Here is a 17,937-nt window from a genome sequence, read left to right as displayed (position 1 = left end):
TCAAGGTAAGACTTGAGACGAGCTTTCGCCTTTCACTTTTTGTGAATATACCTTGTATCATTGATGCTCCATTTCTATGAACCTCCTGTATTAATATTGCCTTGTAAAACGATGAGCATCAACTCACACTCATTGTAAAACGATGAAAGGTGAATATGTGCACGACTTGTACATCATGAATTTATCATTGTACATTTTTCCCAACGAAGCCTAACATTACCCTATTAATCGCCCTGTACCTTACCTAAAGAAAGACGTACCATATCACTGTGATCCACACTTTATTTTTTTTTTTTTTTGTCTATTAAAATTCAAGCTTTTGGCTCGTACAGTGGCCCTTTTAACTGTTCCGGATGATCGCCAAAGGATCATCAGAACCACCTCTTGCGATTGTTGGTGCGGCCTTTTCAGGCGATCGAGAAAGCTATGTAAATCGATCTCATTCCTCGGTGCATTTCATTCGGCTCAATGCTCTCCTTCTAATATTCATTCATTCGCGGCCTGCTGCTGCCATATGTAGAGACCATCACAGTGCAATGCAGTGGCCAGACCTTAATATATTCCGATAAACTGTTTCACTAGTAAATTAGAATGATGATACTTATTCATCACAAAATTTGGAAGTTCTAGAATCAAAATTCAATAACTGTGTATATTAATCGCTGTTTGTTTATCCTACGTACTATTTGTGGGTTTAATTAATATAATCTCGTTGAGCTGTTGTTTATGGTCGGGATAGGGATCCTACTAACATTATGAGTTACGGCGAAAGAAGAAGAAGAAGAAGAAAAAAGCATTGTGATGGGCCGGGTTATGTATAAGATAATACTGAAAATAGCAGTGCAAGATCGCAATTATGGCATTGGTTTCAGCGTGCAGGCGTGGACGGATGCAGAGATGGACAAATGGTTGGTATTTACTAATCAATTCACAGAGAAAACCTCATTAGCGCAGGGAGAGGAACACAATATGGAAAGGGGGTAAGAGCCAAGCAAGAATCAATCAGCGTGGGTGTATGGAGAGGATTGTTTTGTTGTAATGATTAATGGGCGCACATGTGAATAGGTGGGTACGAGATTTGTCATTGTGGAATGGAGACAATGCAGGAAGCAAGAAGCAAATACCAACTTCCATATTATGAACTGCTCTCTACATATATACTGATAACATCTCGTGATTTCGTGGCTGGAAAGGGATATTATAAGCATTTCTCTGCATGAATTCTGCAATGCTCATTTGAATCCAAAGATGGTAGTTCACGAACATGGCAGATGGGGGATCATTATTGCAGGGAAAATATTAGGTGAACCTAAGCGAATTCCAGAGCTACTCAATTAAACGGCTCAGATTAATCAATTGAGGTTGACGGGGCTTTTATAGCAATTTGACTGATCGATCGATCAGCATAGATGAATTAGTACATGTGGCAGCCAGCCAGAAGCTAGAAGCTAGGAAAAGCAAGTATGTGGCATTAATTAGGCTTTCTTTCATCTTCTTTTTTTTTTCTTTCTTTTATATATATATATATAAAAAAAAAGGTTTTCACAAACTTATGAGATATATATATATATATATATATATATATATATATATATATATATATGTTAGGCGAATATACAAATTGAAAAGGACTAGGAGAAGAAACAAGGGAGAGTCAGTATCAACTATCTTGTCTTCTAAAAGGATTGCCATTGCAAGTCATCCTAACCCTTTTTCCCGTGCACAGATAAATTTAGGAGGCGGAATTTTCAAAATTGTGGAAATTAATGAGAGCATTAGAACATATGATTGAGGATGAGGGTGGAATAACACGTGTGGAAAGAGAGAGTGAGAGAGAGAAGGGGAGAGGACAAAGGTGACGGCTGTTTTGAGATAGAGAGAAAGAGGAGCTCCAAATTTCCCGTGAGGAGTGTTTGGAGGCATCCAAAAATCACGAATAAAACCATCCAATATTGACGCTTCCCCTTCACAGCTTTCGATAACGTACATACGTTCATTTGATCCGTCACCCACCTGCACATCACCCACACAAACAGTGCCTGCCATATATATATATATATGTATATATATATTCACTTCATCTCATTATTACATTATATAATTGTTCTAAATTAATTATACCAGTATCCATTATTTATTGTGTTCGCAATCCATCAGCTTACGTTCTTCAAGATGAATTTACTAATGTACCCATCACAGCATATGCTAGCTTTTCTGAATCATCATCGTTTCGCCCTCAGGAATTTTTCATCCTACGTAAATGAAGAAGTGGTTAAAGCAATTAGGCTAGCTAGAGGGAATGTGGAATTGTAGCACTTGTAGATGATCCACACCTCTTTGGCCAGACATCCTTAAATGGAGATTCAAGTTTTCTGAAAACCATTGCTTTAATTTGTGGGCTAGAAAGAAACCTTCTCATATTACTAAGGCGTGCATATGCGTATCAATTGTTTGTCAATTTCTGGCTAGTGCAAGCAATAAAGATTCGTGCCATATGCTCAGGACTGCTAATAATTTGTCAATTTCCTTGTTGGCCAGGGGCAAAATTGTACTTTTATGTTGAACAAATAGTACCAATTAGTACTTCTGGTACGCTGTTGCATAATTTATTTTTTTTTTCCGCTTGATATTTTAGGCAGCCAAACTGTGGCAGTCATGTCATGTGGGAAGAAAACAAGAGATGTTATTGATATTCGAGAACGCGTTGTCTTTTTAAAGAGTCATCTTCAGAACTGGAGGACTTATGGTAGCGTAGAAGAAGAACCAAACAGCCAGAGAAGGATAGAAGGGGAGAAATCAGCTGTAAGGTAGAAATTAAGGTGAGAATGGTTCCTAGAGGGCACAAGAGAGCCAATCTGCATGAGAAGCTGCAACTTCTTCGTTCTCTCACCAATTCTCATGCAGTAATTTCCCTTCATATCTCCTCCTTTCCCTTTTTCTTTTTTGGTATGATTTTTTTTAATTTCCACGCTTCGAGCGTATATATTATAATCCTTCTATTCCTTTTTGTTGAATTACTCATCTCATATGTCTCCAGTTGCTCTATCTAATCCTTCTGTTCACTTGTTTCACTCTCTGTGAGGCGACGGCAATCTCACAATTCTATTAGTAGTTGACCTCGAAATAGCACTATCGCTATAAGCCTATATATCTAGGATAGACCAGCGGGAATAACTCGCAAATTTCAATCGCTTTTTTTTTTATGCTCTTTGTATGGTTACACACACATATGTACTGACCAAGGTGACACAAATAAGTTGAATTCAGATTGTAAATATTTAATCAATTCAAACTGTTTGTTCCTAAAGAGTATTTGCAATAAGTATCAAAGTTCACCGTGAAACTTGAACATCATATGGTTTGTGGTTGTGGATGATCTGAATACCATGCTGATGATTGGCAGATGAATAAAACCTCGATAGTAGTGGATGCTTCCAATTATATCGAAGAGCTAAAACAGAAGGTAGAAAGGTTAAAGGAAGACATTTCAAGCCCACGAAGCTCAAGCGACGAGTCATCTTCATGGCCTGTACTATTTACATATATACTGTAGCTTATTAATTTCTCCTCTTTGTTTGATATGTTTTGTTGTTCCCTGGACTTCCCCGGTTACACGTGTTTTTTGGTCGGAGGGTAGCTAGCTATTACTCCATCAAAGTGATTATGGACGATGATAATTTTTCTTCCCTTTCTATGTTGTGCAGAAAGTCTCGGTAAAAACCCTAGAAAAAGGTGTCTTGGTAAATGTATATTCAGGAAAAAGTTGCCCTGGCCTGCTCGTCTCCATATTGGAAGCTTTTGAAAATCTGGGCCTTAACGTGCTTGAAGCTAGGGTTTCTTGTGCCGACAGCTTTCACTTACAAGCAGTTGGAGGAGAGGTAAGAAATTTCTGTTGAAAATTTTCTTGCATTCATCATGCCCCTTTTCACTAAATTAATCTGCATTCTCTAACGACTCTTGGAAAAGTGCTGGTACACAGTAAAAAAGTGTTCAACGTGTAGGGTTTCCTCAAATTAATATGGTACTGATGATGTTCTCTCTCAGAATGAAGACAACGAGGAAATTATCGATGCTCAGGTGGTGAAAAGAGCAGTCGCAGATGCTATCAGAAACTGGGAAGAAAGTGACACTAACGAGCAATGAGAAATATGATGAAGAGAATGAAGTTCAAGAAAATAAATGTGACGTGTTCTCTCATGTTCCATATTCGGTTCTGTAGATCTTCCTGATAGTGATATATTTAGATGGCACTGTTAGTGTAAGAATCAGGTATTCCCTTACAACGGAGTTATAGATGATGATCGAAGATCACTAATTTTGATCGAGTTGCAGGACACAAAGAAGGTTGTGCCCTGCAGGAATCTGGAAATTCAATCCGTGCTTTCCAACTACTTTAACTAGAGTATTATTAGCACTTCTGCCAACAGCTGCCTTCCTGGCTTTGTTTTAGGTTTGATTGGATATAAGATAGGTTGTGCCCTGCAGGAATCTGGAAATTCAATCCGTGCTTTCCAATTACTTTAACTAGAGTATTATTAGCACTATCCCGAATGAAGCCACAATAAAAAATGTCATGAACCTCGATAACTTTTCTGCCAACAGCAGCCTTTCTTGGCTTTGTTTTAGGTTTGATTGGATATAAGATGTTCTATGCTGAACCTTATCTGTTTTTTGGTGACATATACTATATATAAAAGGCTTTTTCCAAATTTTTTTTTTGATGTTTGGACCATAAGTTATATTTTCCCAAACTCTATCTTCTGTACGTTTTTATTACTGACAACAATATATATATATACAAGTATTTTTGATGCAGTGGGCGACATTGTATGGCACGACATAAAATTTTGTTAATGCATAGTTATCACAACCCGATGATAATTAAGGTCTTGTTTTGCAATTTTCTTTAAAAAAAAATTGCGTTCTCTCTGATCACATCTCTTAATTATTTTTGTAGCTCATATACGTCTAATTGTTACTGTATATTTTTCTATAAAAACTCTAGAAAATTGCAATCCAAACGATAGCTACGTTAGGGTATAGTTATTAAATCAGCTGAATTGGCTAAGCATAATGACAAAATATTCAAGGTGACAAGCGACGCAGTGTTGGGAGTGGAACTAAAAGTGAGAATTTATGAATAAATAATAAACTAACATGGATATAAACAACGTAACGTTAATCTTGAACTGTTTAAGAAAATTTTGCATCTCTTCAAAAGAATTCACAATCATAGGAAAAAGCCAAAAAAAAAAAAAAAAGTAACGTTTTAGGGCTTTTTTTATTTATAATTTTGGATGAACAAAGCTTCATTCACTTAGCCATGATAAGAATTGTCCAGAAAATGTTTTCAGGAAATAAGATCCGGTGTATTTGGCTATGAAATTATTTAGAATAACATTACTATAATACGTTTTTTTTGTAATATGATACATGTGAGATGAAATAGTATTTAAAAATATAAGTAATTCTTTGAAAGATGTGTGTATAAATATTTTGATAAAAAATTCATATCCAAATAGGCTAGCTCTAGTATTGACTCATCATCATCATCATCAGATAATGATGACAAGACGTCCCAGTTGGATGCCTGCAAAAATGGGCCTAGTTCGGTTTGGATTTAAAAGCCGAACTTAACGCTACTTTATCTAAAGAGTACAAACTGACCTTGAAAATTTACATACAACTGTGCTTTTTGCACACTTGATGTGTGTGTAATAAAAAAAAATAAATATAAATATTTATGGTATTTTATATGAATTTTTTATTGCTAACAAACTTTGATCTGTTTAAGTTTTTTTTAACATAATAATTGTTAAATTGGTAATTATAATGTTCAGAACTAGTTATGTTGAAAAGTAAATAGTTAAAGCAAAACATGTTTTCTATAAAAGATACAAATGAAAATTCATAAAGTGACAAATAATGTTTACACCAAACCCTCGACCCCTCCCCTTTCCATTCATATATATGAATGTATAGATATTGCACCTCTTGTATGCTTGAATTGTGGTTATGATAATGAAAACTGAAATTAAACGAGGTCCTAAATACTATAGAGCTCTTCACCCAAAAAAAGGATAGTATATAGCCAAAAAGAAAACAAAAATAACAAAAGGGCTTTTTTAGATCAGTATAGGGGTACAAGAACTGTTTATTTCTCATTTCTTATGAAACTTTTTGTCATTTTCTTATGCCAACTTATCTTTTTTTTTTTTTTTTTTTTTTATCAAAATGGCAACTCATCATTCATTAAACTAAACCAGAGTACAATCTTTGGAGCAACTGCTCCTACAATCTGCCTGAACCAAATCAAGCAACCACGCTGGGAAGTCAAACTTCCATTCAGCTGTTTTTTCCAAATTTATAGCAAACTTTGCTATATGGTGACTAACAGAGTTGCTCTCCCTTCTAGTGAAGGAAAAGCAACATTCATAAAAACTGAGCTTCAGCCTTTTAATATCTGAAAGCACAGTTGCAATCTCTACATCATCTTCTTCACTATTTATCCTATCAATAACATACTTACAATCAGATTCGAACTCCACCCTCCTCCACCCTTGTTGTTTGGCCACCAGCATTGCTGCTCTTAATGCTAATGCTTCCTCCATCTTTGGGGTTGAACAACTTGAGCCCGGCACTGCCCAAGCTCCCACTACTTCCTTCTGCCAGTCCCTTGCCACCAACCCCCATCCTGCTTTCTCCTTGTCTTGTTGAACTGCTGCATCAGAATTTATTTTCACCCATGCCTCACCTGGTTCCTGCCATGCACCTGGTTCCACCTTCCCCTCCCCTCTAACTCTGACTAAATCTTTTTCCTCCATCTGCACCTCCTGGAACTCTCTCCATTCCCCAATAGCTTTTTGGACCACTCCCATGGGATCCCTGGCTTTTGCTTCAAACTGTCTCGCATTCCTTGACTTCCATATCTGCCATAACAAGTTCACAGTCACACCAATACGCTCCTGTCCCATCTTCCCCTTCACTGCATCCTTCAGCTCCTCCCACCAATGCCAGAATTTATACCTATATGTCTCCAGCCCCTCCCAACTAACTGGCGCCACTTCCCAGATGGCCTTTGCATGGTCACAAAAAAACAGCAAGTGCTCTAAAGTCTCTGTATGTTCCCCACAACATCTGCACATATGATCCCCCTTTGAGCACCTTGCCTTTACAGTTGCGTTCACTGGCAGGATATCTTGTAGACACTTCCAAAGGAAGTGTTTCAGCTTCTGTTTTATATTCAACCCCCAAAGAAAGCTCCAACTCTGATCTGAGCATCTCCTGTTACTGCTAGATTCAATATTCCTCCCAACAGGAGCCCTCCTCTTTTTAATGCATTTAGCCAGTTTATAACCTGACTTAACTGTATATTCCCCCGTATTTGACTTGCTCCAGTATAACCTATCTTTCATACTACATACACTTAAAGGTATTCTCAGTATCTCCTTCCCTTCCTTCTCATCAAAAACCTGTGCAATCAGTTCCCTATCCCACTTGCCATTATTTATAAGATCACTCACCCTCTGAACAACCACCTCCTCAGTTCTTGGAGTCTTCACTCTCCCATCCTCTGTGTCAGGTAACCTATGCCAACTTATCTTTCAGTTTGGGAAAATTCATCTATCAATTCAAAAGTCATGACCTGAAGATTAAAACGATTCGGAGTGGAACCTTCTTAATTTATAGATGAGTATTTGCACATTTTTATTTTAATTATCCAGTCGCTCTGTTGGTATGTATATCTATAAACCATTCCTGATGACTTCTGAAAATTAAAAACACCAGATGGATGCGAAATTTTTTTTTTTTTTTAATATAAAAAAAGGGCCATGCACAAGACTCAATCATTCCTGTTTCCTTCTCACTCAGATCCCGTTTCTTCTAGTTTTGGAATCTATACATGATGTCCTTGTGATCTGTACACTTAAATGTGGGTTCTTGAGAGCAAAAGCATCAAATTTAGATGAGAAAACTATGTCCTCCATGCTTTGAACGATGAATCTCAAGGTAGCCTCCTTCAAACTCTGACTAGAGCAAGTGTCCGAGATCTCTAGCACATCGAGTGCATTGGACGAGTTCAGAGTTCTAAGCATATGTTGTTCGCAAAACTTCTGCAAGAATGGAACTTCATACTTGTCTGCAGCCACTGACAGCGAGTAGACATGCTGTTCTATCTTTTCTCTTGGCAAGTTTCCGCTGTACAGAAACTCCAGAAATGCCTCTAGCTCCTCATAGTTCAATTCGGGGAGCTTCACAATGTCCTGCGACGGAGCCATGCATCCATCAAAATCCAGCATGTTTCTGAAGATTGTTGATCTTGCAGCCTGCCCCACGCAAACAGCATAGTTGATCAAATATCTCATTGCCAGATTGTAGAAACTACACTCTCTGCTTCTTTGATCAGTAAAATATTCTTAAAGGAAATGAAAGAGATTGAGAATCACCAGTAATGCTCTGTGTGCTGGTATACAAGGACCACCACCGCCAGGCTTAACCTGAATATCAGTGTGAATTTGGTCTTTAAAGGCAGAAACAAATCCAGCAAGATAGGATAGTCTATCTCTCAATTCATCTTCTGTTTCCTTCATTTCCTTCACCCATCTCAGAGCATTTGCAAATCCCTGGTGAAAGAAGCCAACAGAAAAGCGAACATGAATATATTTTCTGTTACGGATATTATTTGAATTTGCTGAATACGATAAGAGCTTGCCTTCGATGGATTTGGGAGAGGGACTTTGTTGGCAGCTGACTTATTGGCACCCGCATTATGGTCCAGCTTGTTCATCAAGGCCATTACGCTTCTGGCTCCTTCAAAGCAAGATCCACATATTGTGTACTTGAGAGGTCTTACGAGAATCGGACTCGACATGCAGTTACAGACAGGGCAATCCATGTTCTGATCTCAGATTTTAAATACAGAAACAATTTCTTGACTCAAGGAATGAAGACGAAGTAGATGAAGTTTGCTTCTTGGTTACACTGTGACCTGTATAGCTAGAATCACATAATTAATGCTCCATCCTGGTAGAAATGTCGTCGCTGAAATTTCAGAAATGTGGATGAAGTTATCTCCATGTGTTGAATTTGGAGGAAATTAGGGAGCCAAGTAAGCAGAAAATATTTTGCCAGGACAGATCATCCATGCGGAGCTATGTTGTTTCATCGAAGTCATCGGCGAGAAACTCAAGGATAACCATGTCTTCCTCGTATCTAAAGATGCACTTACAACACAAGCAAGACATTGCAGCATCAGGACTGAAGTTTGCAACGGTGTGATCTAACGTGTGACTTAAAGTGACTAGATTCCGTTTTGCTTCAAATAAGAAATATTGAGGATCAAATTTGTTTTTTTCGAAACTCTAGGAATTAAAATAATACAACCGTCAAATATTGAGGATCCAAATTTATTTTTTCCAAAACTTTATAGACCTTTAAGTGTAAATGAATAATACCTTTTTTCCAAACAAATGTAAATGAATATACAACCGTCAACCTTTTTCCAAACAAATGTACGACCTTTAAGTGTTTTTCTAAAATTTTTGTTTGTTGGAAATGAGGTTCCATGTTATAAGACTATAGTTGTCGATATTAGACAAAATGGAGCATTGTCTTGCTATGAAAATCTTAATTTCTTCATAGGAAAGAGATAAAAGAAATTCATTTAATTAGATTGGTTACAAAAGTAAAATGAATAATAATAGAGAAAATTGATGAATAGTACATGAGAACATGTTCACTATGGAGAAATGAAAGAATATTGGAAAAATACGAATTTCTTAATATGCAAAGTAATTGAACTGATATACAAAGCAATTGTGACAATATATCCATTCTGAATGAGTTTTCATTCGACAAAAACTAGAGTGATCATCTTGGCTGCAAAAATGACAATGAGGATTCATATATCAGTCGGGGAAGATCCAGCTCTTTGTACATGAAACATGTATTCTTTTACTCCTTCAAATTGCAGTCCTTCTGTTTCTAATCTCCATGAAGGATGCCCTCGTTATCTGTACAGTTAAATGAGGATTTTTAAGTGCAAATGCGTCAAACCTATCTGAAAAGACTACATCCTCCATATTCTTTACAATGAAGTTGAGGGCAGTCTCCTTCAAACTAGGATTGGAGCAAGTGTCAGCTATTTCTAAAACATCAAGAACATTTGATGAGCTTAAAGATCCGAGCATTCGATGCTCACAAAACTTCTGCAGAAATGGGATCTCATATTTATCTGCAGCCATTGATAGTGAGTAAACATGTTTGTCCGCCTTTTCTTTAGGCAAGTCTCCTCCGTAGAGGAACTCCAATAGCGATTCAAGCTCCTCATGATTCAATTCTGGAAATGTTATGGTGTCGCTTGGAGGAGCTTTGCATCCATCTGAATCTAGCATATTTTTGAATATATCAGACCTTGCTGCCTGCATAATGTGATGAAGAGATGAAGTTATAATTGCCACCACAACGCTTTATTGCTACGATGCTGTGATTAGTTTGCTTTAATGGTAAAAGGAAAGGAAAAAATAAATTTTTTTTAAAAAAAAAGCGTCACCAGAAGAGCTCTATGTGCTGGCAAAGAGGGTCCATCATTTCCAGGCTTGATGAGAATATCAGGGTGCATCTGATGCCTAAATGCAGTAACAAATCCACTCAGAAAGTTTAGTTTTTCATTTAGTTCCTCTTCGGCCTCCTTCATTTCCTTCACCCATTTCAACGCATTTGCGAGTCCCTGGAGAGGCAAAACTACACTCTTTGAGCATTTGGACATCAAAATTTCTTGTTGACAAACCTACCATTCTCTGAACTCATGAGAATAATCACCAACAGATCGATGAAAATTATCAACTGTTCTAGGCTTGCAAAACTAAGTAGATTGTTTGATTCATCCAATTGAATACGAAATATCCATCTCTAAGAGCCCCCAAGTCTCTACTTCTTCAAATTTCTGAATGATGAAAGGCTGTCTATATCTACCTGAGACAAGTACTCAAATGTCATTTCGATACATAAATTTCTTTCCCCTATAGCACATATTTGACATGCACGATCGTTACGACAATTTTGGCACATGCAGAGGAACGATTTACAGAGTTGTGACTTGACGAATTGTTATTACATATACTTTTGCTTTTCATCATCAAGGAAGGATGGAGAAAGTAAACTGTTTCAGAAGAACATTCTGCTTTGCTTCGTACTCTAGTAAAAGCCCGAATCGTGGAAGCTAGTTTCTAGTCACCCTACAAATATTCCTTAGGATCATTAATAATGCCACAGCCACTGCAGCAGGACTCTGTTTTCCGTAGTTTTGCGCCTACCCTGGCGTGAACTTTGGCCCATCAAAGGGGCATAGTTGATGTAGGGTCCGAACTTAGCACACTAGCAATTTAAGCCTTGCCCTCCATCCGCCGCCCACCCCGAAGAAAAGAACAATAGCCAAGAAAACACCTCAATCTAAAGAAAAGAAGGTAAAACGAACTATATAAATATATAGGGTACCTGGTCTAGTCTGCTAGAATTGGACCATCAGGTCCTGCGTGATCATAAATCACGAGAGCCCAGTGATCAATTATCATGGAAGAGTCTTCTAGTAGACTACGTTTTATGAATGTCAATGTTGATTCTTCGCAAGAACTACATCCCCAGTTCTCCATTAATTTGGCTTTCCTTGACATTATTGCTGGACCGACAATTGGTTATCCTCATTCCCGGACTTTTCACTACAAAAATGATCAACTGGGCACATACAAACGAGCTTAAGCTTTATGCTAGTAGTTTTTCATTCATATGGATGACGTTTGCAAGGTATATAATTGTATGCCCCATTCTATCCTGCAACTGACTTGAGCCCTTATTCAGCCAGGTGGTTGATCAACCATGTCATATTCCAGAAGAAGAAGAATAAACAGGCTGAGAATTAAAGAACGTACCTTTGCAGAATTATACGAAGAAACAGGGTTGTTGGGTTGTTTATCCAATAATCCCTTGTCATTATCAAGTTTGTTGGTTAAGGTGATTATGCTTTTAGCTCCCTCATAGCAGGCTCCACATATTGTATTTCTTGGAGGCCTTAAAATGAATGGCATCGCGCTGCAGATTGAACAATCCATCTTCTGTCTCTTGGCCGTTGCATACAAATTACTAACAACTTGTAGATGGGATACCAGTATACCACCAAGGCAGAGAGGAAGATATGAAGAATTTAAAGGAGGGCCTTTCTTGTTTGCAACTCAACTTTACCTTCACTTTGGTGGCCTGTTTATTTAAGTTCTTAGACTTTACTCCCAGCTAAAGAGATATAGAGCGGAAGCAGCCTTAATTACTTTCCTTGTAGGCACTTGATGATGGTCTTGATAATAAATATACAATCAATGATTAATTTAGTAAGAAATAAGGAACAACATGAGTGGATACTTGGTTCTGCATAGGGTACACAACAATATTCTCCAAAAGAGCTTGTGTTGAGGATTTTTTTTTTCCTAATAATTACATAAGGAGTAAAGGCATTGGGACTTTAATTAGAAAAAAAATTGAAAATTCTCTTTAACGTATTTCTTTATTATCATTTTATCTCACACACATCGCACGACAAAAAAAGTGCTGCGTGAAAATTTTTTCTGAATTTGGTTTTGCTTCATCCTTTAATTCCCCTGGTTGGTAGGTTTAACACCTTTCGAATGTACTCCAAATTAGAGGGTACACATTATACAAGTAGTAGCTCTGGCGATGTATTCAGGTAACATATCAATATCATCAAATTCATGCATTGCCTTCGATTTGCAGGAAACAATCCAATAGGGTAAGTGAAAAAGGTCGAGGTTAGAAAGCAAAATATTGTTAAGTGATGGCCTCTATTTGTTTGTGGCAGTATAATTTTTAATTAAAAAAAATCATTGAGTATTAATATTAAACGACTGGGTCATTACTCGTTAGGGGCCGAATAAAGTTAGGAAGTGGAAAGGGACTTTCCAACCTTACGACAGCAAAAATGTGGTAAGGCATGCACGTCTTCTTACTCCTAACTCCCAGTAGCAGAGACTACCCAATGGCTATCTCAATTCAATATTAGGAACTTGAGACCAACCACGAAGACATTGGTCTTTCTTTTGTCCAACCTGTCCGAACACTTATGCAGTGATCATTGATCAGGACACCGAAACCTTCATATTATAATTATTATTTTCCACATTTGTTAGTGTGACTAATTCTTTTTGGTTTAGAAGTTTAGTTAATTTACCCAAAAGGAAAAGAGAAAGAGAAAAAAAAAAAATTGATTCACATTTATCGTAATTGCTTACAGGCAGTGATTATGGAGAAGTTTCTATTATTTCGTTGTCTCTGATTTAAGAAAATAGAGATTCTGGGTTCTAATCCCTCTATCCCCTTCCCCTTTTTTAAAATCCATCCATCCCTTGCTAAATTTTTTTTTTTTTTTTTTTAAAAAAAAAGAAACCATGCTTTTGTGATTGCTTGGTTGCTTTTGGGCTTGGAAAATTTTCTTTCATTTCTTTAAGTCTTAATTTATCTCATCCCTTAATTTTCTTTTGGCCTGCTGACTGCAAATGTTTTAACTTCATCCACAATCCTGGAATTTCGGTAAAGGACACTTTCTACCATCTGTTAACTTATACCATATACTGAAAGTCTTAATCACACTGGTATCCCCGGGTTGGTATTCATTGCAAAGATTTATCTTCAGATTTTCGATATGAAATGATGACTTAACTTCCCTAGTGAGTTTTTTCAAGTTATGTTATGCTGTTTTTGTCCGCTATATTTCAATGTCAATGACCTCCTATCCAATCCAATTCATAAGCGTAACTATGAGGCGAACTCCTAATTTTTAAACGTATTTTACAATGATACCATGAAACCTTTTCCAAGGTCTTTTCTCATTTTGCAGGATCAAGTACACTAATTTCTTTTTTGTTTTTTCAGGTTTATGATGATCATATATATATATTGCCAACTGAATAAAATTAACCTCCCCCCCCCCCCCAACACCTTCCCCCAGTAAAATGATGCTTTTATTTTTTTAACATTATGCAATAAGGGTAATCAAAAGAAGTATGACTTTGCAATTCAAATGGTAAAACAGGCAAATGTTGCCCATAATCGGTAAAAATCAACAAGTAATAAAGTTTGGTTATGAACCTAGACCACAAAAAGTAAAATTGAAGGAAGAAAAATTAGAAGAAGAAACGTAAAAATTGTAAAATTAGTTACTATATTAGTGTAGTAAAAGAGCCCTTGGTGGAAGCTGCACTTGTTTTATTATGAATTCTAACCATATAATGTCTGGCCTTGGGCAACCAAGGTTCGAGTCTGCCTGGAGTTACCGTGTCCGGAGTGGAGTGGGACCTCCTCTCCCGGGCCGCAGAGGATTAGTCAGGCCCCGTAAGAATTGACCCGGACACCCTTGTGTCCAAAAAAAAAAAAAATTTTTCTAACCATATAAAAATATTTGCTTGATTTTTGTTGTTGAAGCTTGAATGCACAAGCTAAAAATTAAGTGCTTCAACGTTCAAGCGTTAATTTTTTCAGCCCATAGTAGTTAAATACGCGCGATAGTGGTTACTGGACTAGCACATGAGCATCAATCCATTGCTAAAACATTTTGTCCCAGACCAATGCTTCCATTACGAAAACGACCGACACATTATCTCCTTAATGGGCTGGACAAGGCCCAGTAGCCCACACCCAGTGAACTGCCGCTGACGCCCCGCTGTTATATTTGGCAGTAATAATCAAAACTCCACCCACAAGAAGCTTGTGGACTGGGCAACATCTTTTAACAGGCAAATCGCACATGCGTAGACAAAATTCACCTGATAGATGCAAACATCTTTAATGGTAGAACATTGAAAATCTTTAGTTCACCGATTAACTTATACAACACCGGAGCCCTGTCGACAACGTCTCAGACAAATATTTACAAAGCAGAGTACTAATAATTTGAGTAACTAGTCCAATGGATATATCCCCATTTTTTTTTTCTTGCTTTTGGTCCAGATAGTTTGTGGGAGCTGCTTCTATTTGGGCACGGATGAATTTTCAGCTTGCTTCTCGTAGTAATGGTACATCGCTGCACCCGACAGCACTGCCAGGGTTAAGGCTTGAGCATGCATCCTATCAAATAATCGTGCAAATAAGTCCAATCAGTCAAATAATGGTGAGTTCCCAAGATCGGACAGCCTCCATATGGCGAGGTAATGCTCAAATAAGCCATTAAAGAGTTAAATTATCTAGAAGAAGAAGAAGAGAATTATTAGTACCTAGCATGAATGAGCCTAACGCTGGGCTTGAATGGAGTCGATCTAGCACGTGAATAAGCCAGTGAAGCACCCATTGCCGATGCCCACAGCGTTCCTGCAGAAAATACACAACTTAGAAGCGGGTCTAATTTGTTTCCAGTTTCTTGATCACCATTCAGAACCATTAAGGATAATACAATCGACGGAAAGGGGTTGAGTTTTGATACAGAAAACTGACCAATGCTGGTGAGTTTGTGTTCAGCAACCCAAGATCGGACAGCCTCCATATTGCTAGGTAGTTGTCAAAATAAAATGGTTTCTGGTGCCCTCCTGCTCTATCTGAGCGAGAGACTATCAAGTTCACCTACTCTAGATGGAAGAAAAGATATGGAAAGGGTTGAATATTTATAGACCAGAATTAGTAGTATTACAGGCGGTGGATATTGGGAGAGGTGCCCTTTTAGTTTGGTGGGGGGGTGGTGAATCCGGTGATGATAGTCAGGGCAGCCCTTGGTTTTGATCTCTCTTTTCTTGGACCGCGAGGACAAATGTTCTTGAGTTGTTAGCGCCTAGCGGTGGAGTTCGATGAAACCACTGGCTACACTTGCCCTGGTTTTTTATGCTCTGTCATTATTTCCGGAGTACAATCATTTAATTTGTTCCCTGGCTATTTGAGCCCTCAGTTTTTAAATCTCATCCAACGGCCCCCATCCGACTTTTTGAGAACTTCCCAGATGACCCAACTGTTGCTTTGCATCGAATGTCTGGTTACTTGTCTGCTTGAAACTATTAGTTGCGGTGAAGTTTGGACAAGTTTTTCATCGCCTTTTCTTCTGCACTTCCTTACAATTTTGCATTTTAATCTAGTGTATAGCATTTTACATTTGGGTGGTTTTCCTTCTCCCTTTCCCTTTTTGGATCAAGATTTAAGACGCACAAACGAGCTGAGTCGAGTCAAACTTTGATCTAATAGAATCTAATTCTTACTAAATTTTACTAATCTCGAACTCAGCAAGCTCTCAATACAAAAGTCGAGTTTGAGCTCGAGTTTAAAAAAAAAATTATTATTTTATTTTTTAAAAATGATTACAAAGTGAATAAAATAGTAACTTTTCTTTAAAAAAATTGGATATATATGTAATTTCACTATTGTAAATAAATAAGTATATATATATATATAATCGAGTTGACTCACAAGTTAACGAGTTGAGTATTTTTCAACTTGAATTTGATTTGAATAGTTTGAACTTGATTCAAACTGCTCGCAAACGATTAGATTCATATGCAATCCTAGAAATATTATTACAATCCTGTTAAAGGACGGGATAATTTGGTACATCAGTTAGTATAACCAAATTCTTTTTTTGGCAGAGAAAAAGGAACAAGCCAGATGAACCTGTAAAACCCCGAACGCAGACATGGGGTGTTGCTTGAACCTTGTTATTTAACTTTATCCAACTTCCAAATTTTTCGTACAATTATTTTACTGTTTATTTTGCGTTAGGATTCATAGTTTTTCTCTATTGAAAATATAAAAGTGCGCATATTTTTTTATCATAACTCGGTAAACATGCCCCGAGATCACGTGACAATTTAACGTGTAAAACACTGGTTCAACCGTTTAACAAAAGAAAACCTGCCGACATTAGTGCGCAAACCGCTGGTTTTAGTTAAGAAAAAAATTTTAGGTTCTATTTTGGTTGCAGTTTCAAGTGTTTTTAGGAGTTGGAAGAAAAATATCATCACACAGTATGGTACGCAGGCAAAATTAAGTGACAGAAATAATGTAATGTATGTGAGAGAAGTAAAGTTTTGTTTTTATTGTCATTCTCCTCTAAAAAAGTTTTTCGTTTTTTTGTGAGCATATTTTTCAATTATTTTTTTAACTTACACATATCAAATTATTACAGTATATTTTTTTTACAGAAACTTCAGAAAATAGTAATCCATTAAAAATAAAAAAAATGAATTAAACAATGTGCCAAGAAAATATTTGCAAAAAAAAAGTTTTTTTAAGTAGCGATCAAAACAAGCTTTTAGCTCTTTGAGTAGGTCTATTTAGTACTAAATCTTCAAAAGGAATCTTCCCTAAGCAAAATGAATTAAGTAACTTAAGTGGTAGACCGTCACAAATTTTTTTGTAGCCAACAAGAAAACAATAATGATAATCCTCATTTCTGCTCATGTCATTCAATTATCAGACGTTAGTAATGTTTTCCATGATTAAAAATAAAAATTATTTTTTTCTAGATAAGCTCAGCGATAAGTTTACCTTTGCTTGAATAATAATTTTCTTTCTCTTTTGGTCCTAGACAGACTCCCAATCTCACGAAAGAAAAAGGCAAAAAGAAAAAGCTTAATAGTCAGAATCAAAATTACCTAACTCATTTGCTGCCAGTTTGACTTGGGTTTAGACCAATTTTTCCAATTGCATGAAGGAGGTCAAATTAACGTGAGTTTGTCATGGTCTTGGATAGTTAGGTACTTATCAATTGTATCACTGCTCAAGTTCTACCAGCAACAGCAAGGGGGAACAAGATTGCGGTTTTTTAAAAGCCCATTGGGATATGCAGAAAAAAAAAGCCCATTGGGCATGCTGCGGCCTACTAAACTGCCATTCCATCCAAGATAGCGATTTCACCATGAGGGGCCGGTTCACTGGATAGTTGATTCCCTTCGGCCAGCA

The 17,937-nt window shown here is 37.1% G+C and overlaps 3 protein-coding genes across 5 annotated transcripts; 1 reads left to right on the top strand and 2 right to left on the bottom strand.

Annotated features, from left to right (window-relative positions):
* The first annotated feature begins 2,661 nt into the window (after positions 1 to 2,661).
* On the top strand, positions 2,662 to 4,599 carry LOC113725305 (transcription factor bHLH61-like). 2 transcript variants are annotated; one of them, XM_072078314.1, is made up of 4 exons: positions 2,662 to 2,819; positions 3,404 to 3,529; positions 3,705 to 3,878; positions 4,045 to 4,599. In XM_072078314.1, the coding sequence occupies exons 2-4, from the start codon at positions 3,404 to 3,406 to the stop codon at positions 4,141 to 4,143; spliced, it is 399 nt and encodes a 132-aa protein (XP_071934415.1). In that variant the 5' UTR covers positions 2,662 to 2,819; the 3' UTR covers positions 4,144 to 4,599. The 2 variants fall into 2 exon arrangements, with proteins under 2 accessions (XP_071934415.1, XP_071934414.1); XM_072078313.1 differs by having other exon boundaries at positions 2,662 to 2,903.
* A 3,269-nt stretch (positions 4,600 to 7,868) lies between these two features.
* LOC113733444 (BTB/POZ domain-containing protein At3g56230-like) lies at positions 7,869 to 8,896 on the bottom strand. Its single transcript, XM_027259812.1, has 3 exons — positions 8,714 to 8,896; positions 8,448 to 8,624; positions 7,869 to 8,327 (listed from the first exon to the last, which is right to left on the bottom strand). The coding sequence occupies exons 1-3, from the start codon at positions 8,894 to 8,896 to the stop codon at positions 7,869 to 7,871; spliced, it is 819 nt and encodes a 272-aa protein (XP_027115613.1).
* An 864-nt stretch (positions 8,897 to 9,760) lies between these two features.
* On the bottom strand, positions 9,761 to 12,245 carry LOC113733494 (BTB/POZ domain-containing protein At3g56230-like). 2 transcript variants are annotated; one of them, XM_027259866.2, is made up of 3 exons: positions 11,928 to 12,245; positions 10,553 to 10,729; positions 9,761 to 10,421 (listed from the first exon to the last, which is right to left on the bottom strand). In XM_027259866.2, the coding sequence occupies exons 1-3, from the start codon at positions 12,105 to 12,107 to the stop codon at positions 9,963 to 9,965; spliced, it is 816 nt and encodes a 271-aa protein (XP_027115667.1). In that variant the 5' UTR covers positions 12,108 to 12,245; the 3' UTR covers positions 9,761 to 9,962. The 2 variants fall into 2 exon arrangements, with proteins under 2 accessions (XP_027115667.1, XP_027115669.1); XM_027259868.2 differs by lacking the exon at positions 11,928 to 12,245 and adding an exon at positions 11,497 to 11,917.
* Positions 12,246 to 17,937: the final 5,692 nt, after the last annotated feature.

This window comes from Coffea arabica, chromosome 2e, assembly GCF_036785885.1.
Source record: "Coffea arabica cultivar ET-39 chromosome 2e, Coffea Arabica ET-39 HiFi, whole genome shotgun sequence".
In the NCBI taxonomy this organism is placed as follows: domain Eukaryota; kingdom Viridiplantae; phylum Streptophyta; class Magnoliopsida; order Gentianales; family Rubiaceae; genus Coffea; species Coffea arabica.
Note: the sequence above shows the minus strand (reverse complement) of the source record. Positions and strands in the feature narration are given on the sequence as shown.